Here is a 6,000-nt window from a genome sequence, read left to right as displayed (position 1 = left end):
TGGGAGGTCTGGAGGTCTGGGAAGTACTTGAACCTCGCAGTTCTGTCAGCCTTCTCTTCTTCTCCTCTCATTCTCGACCAATGCTTCTTCTCCTCCTCTTTTCGCCTGCTTCCTCGCCTCACCCAAAAAGCCAGAGAGACCTGTTTTCAATTTGCTCACAACGACGGGCTCAAGAAAGATCAAAAAGAAAAAGGAAAAAAGAAAAAAGGAACATGGCCGCATTGCTTGCGGATCCCTCAACCCATCATACTCTTGTTGGCAAAAGATGCGGTCTGACCTCGCACCCTGTCAATCTGGGCATGTTCCTCCAGGATCATGAGAACGGCGGTGAAGCCTCGCGCTCATCAGAGACACAGGACTCTCGCATGTGCATGAGCATGAGCGTGATCCTGGAGATTGGCGAGCCGTCCACACCTACTCCCTCACTTGCAACAGCTTCGGTTGTCGACCACGATGATAACGTTAGCAATCAAACAAACTATGGTCAGGAAGGCCACTACCTTGACGGCCCTGACTCGCCTATGACGGCTGACGAAGATCCCAACGTCGACAACCATCCAACACATGGCCTCGCCAGCCAGGAAGGTCACAGCCACCACGCTGACGGGCCCGACGTAGCCATGACGGCAGTAGACGAAGAGGCGGGCTCATCCGAGGTTCTAGAAATGGCGTACCGTCCCCCGCGGCAGCAGCCAGGAAATCGGGTCCATAGGCCTCCGGTCCGAGACGGGGAACAAGTCCAATCAAGCTGGGGCCGTTGTTGCGTGTGCGAGGCCACCGGGGAGATCATGAGTTGGCCACAGTGTCAGGCATGTCACCACAACAAGTGCCAGTGGTGTGAGCACTCTGAAGGACGCTCGGCCCCCAATGCCGACGACGTGACGGTGGACGAGAGGCTCAACCGACTGAATGAGCTCTCCGGAGAGATGGGGTTGGAGCTGGAAGCACTGGCTGACGACGAGACTTTGTTGCTGCTGCCTCGGCAAAGGCTCCTTGGTCGATTGTGGGAGTCAGTGATCCAGCTCAACGCCCGTCTCAGCGACTTGGAAGCGCATCTGCCCAAGCTGAAGTCGCCGACTCGAATCTCCAGAGAGGAGGATTCCCCCAAGGACAAGGACGACGATGATGATAATGCTGACAACCACAAAACCGAGAGTGAGAGAAATGAGCGCGACAAGGGTACAGCGGCGGCGGCGGCGGCGGCGGCGGAGGAGGGCAGCACCGACGACAATAGCTACGTCGTCGTCAAGACCGAGGAGTGCTGAGTGAAGCGTTTTGTAGACCGTGATTGTTCACGTATACGTTATCACTAGCCCACGATCATCATGAACGAGTTTCCTTGGTATTTTGGGGGTCACGTCTGGAGCTCCGACATTCAGTTAGCCCAGGGAAGTTAGTTGGGTAGATAGTTATGAGGTGGTAATTCACAATCGCCATCATTTTCCGAGGGTTGGGATGATGATGAGTTGTTTTCTTCGGGTGTGTGTACAATATATGTGTATCCGTACGTATCTCATGAGAACGGCGCCGATGGCTCAACCACCATGTACACCATCTTCATTGCGCTTCATGTCACCACCGCTAGTCTCGTAGGGAAGGTCGCTCTCTTGAGAGATGTTGTAGCACTGTAGCAGGTGTTGGTCAATGGCTGGCATGAAAATGATCGCCCTCTGCACGATTATTCTGCACATGTAGAATTTACCCACCTTACTTCCCGAGACACCACCAAGCTACCTGAGTTGTTCGCGCCAGCACCTCAGATCTCAGCCACCTGCATAGATTCCTTTCATCCACCGACCACGGAAGAATCAAGCCTCGCACTTCTTCGCCATGGTGACTTGTTCGGCGCGCGCATCCCGCGCCTTGACTTTTATGCGACAGTGCCGAAGCAGCACACAAGGGCCGGCACCAGCACCAGGTCGACAATCTCCAGTGGCCCGAACATCCAGCCGTCAATCCTCTCAATTCGCACCGTCGAATTTCACCCACGCTCCCTCGTCTCCAAAACCATTCGAAGTCGAATCCTCGTCCTTCCGGACTCAGTCTTCTCCTGCGGCACTCGCTACTCCTCGCCCAAGCTATGCGCACCCGCGCGCCCGACGCTTCACCGCCACCGAGACGTCGACCAAACTCACGGCGTGGACGTGGTTCAAGACGCTCTTTGGATGGCGGCCCAAGCCCAACTACAAGCCAGCTCCTTTCCACATCACCAACAACCCGTACCGCGCGCGCAAGAGGTGGCCCCCGGACTTTAACAACCTCGACCCCAAGCAGCAGTTCCACTTTGAAAAGACATATCGTCGGCGCGCGGCGCTCAAGTGGGCGCGGCCGACGTGGAACAAGAGCATCAAGATCCTTCAGCAGACTTTGATCACCTCCACCATCATATACTTTGTCTTCATCTTGGAGCCGACACACGGTCACGGCACACCGTTTGATGGTTTCCGCGTGTGGTTCTTTGAGAAAATCGGTACGCTCGGTCAGCTTCCCGAATCCACAAAGGTCGAGGCGGCAAAGCTGAAAGAGGAGGCTGAGAGGAAACTCAATGAGAGGGCCAAGGTTGATGTCGACAACAATTCTCCTACGACTACGAGCTGATATGACGCCTCGTGGCAGGGCATTTAGCACAACAATCATCTTGCGTGACTTGCATTTTTTTGGAGCATGTTCGCCTGAATAGCTTTCTCATTCACTGATACATGACGTCGGAAAGGCCCTCGCTTGACTTTGACCTCGCTTTTGCAAGCACTCTGTATGGCTGAACAATACAGCATAGACAAACCAAGGAGCAGGCACGACAAACAATAATCCATCCAGAACTGCGAAACTGTCACCCGGGTCATGCGTGTAGCGCTATCTATAATAGACGATGACTGTTTATCTGTGCTGTGCACTGAGGAATTGTATATCTCTGAAGCTCCCGCAATGCACACAAAGGACAAACGATACTATAGAAAATGCGAATTGCCCCCTAGGCATCGCTCACCTCCGATCTGGGATAGTCTTACAATCTGCTGTCCGCTGCTGACCTGCCCTACTTGGCTGTTGATGAGCAAATCCAGACGACTGTGCTGACTTGAGAGGGGCTGTAGCCGTCACAAATAGTATCATGGGTACGCAGAAGGTCCCTGTCGATGTTCAGGTACGATTTTATCCGTCTCACCTGGTGAAACACTGTCGGCCCGATATCTGCAGTGCTCTTCAGCCACAGCTCCGGTGTAGATTGCAAGTCTACCAGGATCACGAACGCCGTGCCTGGCCGCTTACGCGCATGGCTGTAGTAATGCTCTCAGAGTAATCGTTGCGGACATGTTCCTGACCTTGATATACTTAGCATTCCTCGTTTCATAGAGAGTCGTTCCTTCCGACAGCTTGCTCAATCCGCATACAAATCCTGTGCCGAGTTTTTGATCGGGACAAACCGTGAGCATCGCTCGGGCCACATCGGAAAATCGCCAGGATCCTTATAATACACTGCCACTCAACAAGTGATAAGTCACACCAAAGGGTCCTGAGCCTCAAAAACGAGGACCTTGTTTTGCTTGGTGCGTTTGATCCTTGACGGAGCGATAGATCAATCGACCAAAAACCCGCTCATCTTAGTTTTCCACCTCGTCCACCACGCCACAAAGCCGATCAAAATTGCCCACGACCACAATGAATCGCCCATCACGCAATGACGATACAGAGGACCATCCACACTGGAACCAGAGTCCACACGCTCTGAGTGGAGACCTGACGACGCGAGCAGACCTCAATGGTATCGTGAATCTCCGAGAACAACGAGAGAATGAGTCGAGCCTCGACAACAACGAACAGGAGCAAATCAATACGCACCCAATCAACGCCCCTGAACCAGATGCGACGGCCACGAAGGACCCCAGCATCGTCCAGGTTGATCCACAGGACCAGCACCAGTCCTCGACTGATGCGGATCTGACGGCCTTTCAACAACAACAACAACAGCAGCCACCCTCAGCTGCTGACTATGCCTCGCCTCCATTGTTCCCGACTTCGAATGCGAATACAAGTCGCCCAAGACGCATACTTGCAAAGGCCGTCACGACTTTGCAGAAATACGTCAAGTTCATCGGCCCCGGGTTCATGATTGCAGTGGCATACATCGACCCAGGAAACTACGCGACCGACGTCCAAGCCGGCGCCGAAACACGCTTCCGCCATCTCTTCGTCATCCTTTTGTCCAACCTCTTTGCCATCTTTTTGCAGTCGCTGTGCATCAAGCTCGGCAGCGTGACGGGTCTGGACCTGGCTGAGAATTGCCGCAAACACTTGCCCAAGTGGCTAAATATCATCTTGTATCTCTTTGCGGAGTCGGCCATTATCGCTACTGATATCGCTGAGGTGTGTAAATGAATCCTCCCAAAAAATGAACGTTATAACCTTGAGCCCTGCTTGGAGGCGTAGGTCTAAATCTCTATTTGACCCAGATGGCTAATATCGCTTTACAGGTCATTGGTTCTGCCATCGCACTGAATCTTCTTCTACATATTCCCCTCGTGGCAGGATGTGCTATTACTCTCGTCGACGTGCTCATCCTACTCCTCTTCTACCGGCCTGATGGGTCCATGTCACGGCTGCGTCTCTTCGAGTTCTTCGTCATGAGCTTGGTGCTGGGCGTCATGGTGTGCTTTTGCATCCAGCTGTCCTACATCCGCAACACCTCCGCCGGACAAGTGTTCAAGGGCTACCTTCCCTCGGCGGCGGTCGTTGATGGAAGTGGAATCTACATATCTTGCGGAATCATGGGTGCCACGGTCATGCCGCATTCTATTTTCCTCGGTTCGGGGGTGGTCCAACCACGCTTGAAACAGTTCGACGAGCAGAACGGCCACATTGTCGCATTGGGCGGCGCAGAGTCGGACGACGAGGATGAGAAATACCGTCCGTCCATCTACGCCATCCGGGCATGTCTCAAGTACTCGATTGTCGAGCTCGCCTCATCGCTGTTTACGTTTGCCCTGTTTATCAATTCTGCGATCCTCATCGTGTCAGGCGCCTCCCTGTATCCCTCGACCACGGCTACGGACGCAGACCTTTTCGGCATCCACAGGCTTCTCAGCCAGAATCTTTCCAAGGCAGCGGGGACATTGTTTGCTTTGGCGCTGCTCCTCTCGGGCACATCGGCAGGCATAGTCTGCACCATGGCTGGACAGATGGTGTCAGAAGGCATGCTACATTGGACGATCAAACCTTGGATGCGGAGGCTTATCACGCGGTCGATCAGCATCGTACCGAGTATCGTCATCGCCGGCGCCATCGGTCGCGACGGTCTGAACCAAGCTCTCACCGCCAGTCAGGTCGTCCTCAGTGTCATTCTTCCTTTCGTGACGGCCCCGTTGGTGTGGTTCACGAGTCGGAGCTACATCATGACTGTGCCGGATGGGAGTGGCGTCCGCGATGGTGCAGTTGTCAACATGCGAAACGGCTGGATCGTGACGGCGCTGGCTATTGTGATATGGCTGGTGCTTGTGGTCATGAATGTCGCCTTACTGGTCCTCGTTGGCCTGGGCAAGGCGTGAGAGTGGACATGGGAGATGGTGTCTGTAGAAGATACAAATGGCCGGCTGCTCGTGGTGTTCAAAGTGCTCCGATCTTGTTCAACTACTACGGGGGGTCCAGGGTAGAGGGATTACCAGTTGTCGCCCACGTGCTTTCAGCACACCTGCAGCAGTGAAGAGAGCAGCAAAGGCATACTGCATATGAACACGGTGAGTAGTACCTAGATAAGAGGTATCCAGTACGCCTATAGAGTGTACGTATATCTAGAGACTAGATGGCGGTAGCTGGGCGTGGAGGAATCCTTCTTGTTGCCTCAACTACCTTACTGTAACGGCGCGGGGTCTATGGCATATCTCATCGTGAGTGCCAGATCTATTCAAAGTTCAGAAGGCCTGTCCTGTGAAGCCTGTTCAATAACCCCCGAGACAGTTCCTGTGCGTTTGGATCCCAGTCGCAAGTCGCACGTTCACGAGCCGAACC

At 53.8% G+C, this 6,000-nt stretch overlaps 3 protein-coding genes across 3 annotated transcripts; all 3 read left to right on the top strand.

The window, feature by feature from the left end:
* Positions 1 to 212: 212 nt before the first annotated feature.
* PV08_06990 (uncharacterized protein) lies at positions 213 to 1,265 on the top strand (the record flags this gene model as incomplete). Its single annotated transcript, XM_016381323.1, has 1 exon — positions 213 to 1,265. One exon carries the CDS (start codon positions 213 to 215, stop codon positions 1,263 to 1,265), a length of 1,053 nt encoding a protein of 350 aa, XP_016234425.1.
* Positions 1,266 to 1,830: 565 nt separating this feature from the next.
* On the top strand, positions 1,831 to 2,598 carry PV08_06989 (uncharacterized protein; the record flags this gene model as incomplete). Its single annotated transcript, XM_016381322.1, has 1 exon — positions 1,831 to 2,598. The coding sequence occupies one exon, from the start codon at positions 1,831 to 1,833 to the stop codon at positions 2,596 to 2,598; it is 768 nt and encodes a 255-aa protein (XP_016234424.1).
* Positions 2,599 to 3,657: 1,059 nt separating this feature from the next.
* On the top strand, positions 3,658 to 5,540 carry PV08_06988 (uncharacterized protein; the record flags this gene model as incomplete). The annotated part of the gene is made up of 2 exons (XM_016381321.1): positions 3,658 to 4,362; positions 4,470 to 5,540. The coding sequence occupies 2 exons, from the start codon at positions 3,658 to 3,660 to the stop codon at positions 5,538 to 5,540; spliced, it is 1,776 nt and encodes a 591-aa protein (XP_016234423.1).
* Between the last annotated feature and the right edge of the window lie 460 nt (positions 5,541 to 6,000).

The sequence above is a fragment of the Exophiala spinifera genome (genome assembly GCF_000836115.1).
Source record: "Exophiala spinifera strain CBS 89968 unplaced genomic scaffold supercont1.5, whole genome shotgun sequence".
Taxonomy (NCBI): domain Eukaryota; kingdom Fungi; phylum Ascomycota; class Eurotiomycetes; order Chaetothyriales; family Herpotrichiellaceae; genus Exophiala; species Exophiala spinifera.
This window is presented reverse-complemented; position numbering and strand designations above follow the sequence as displayed.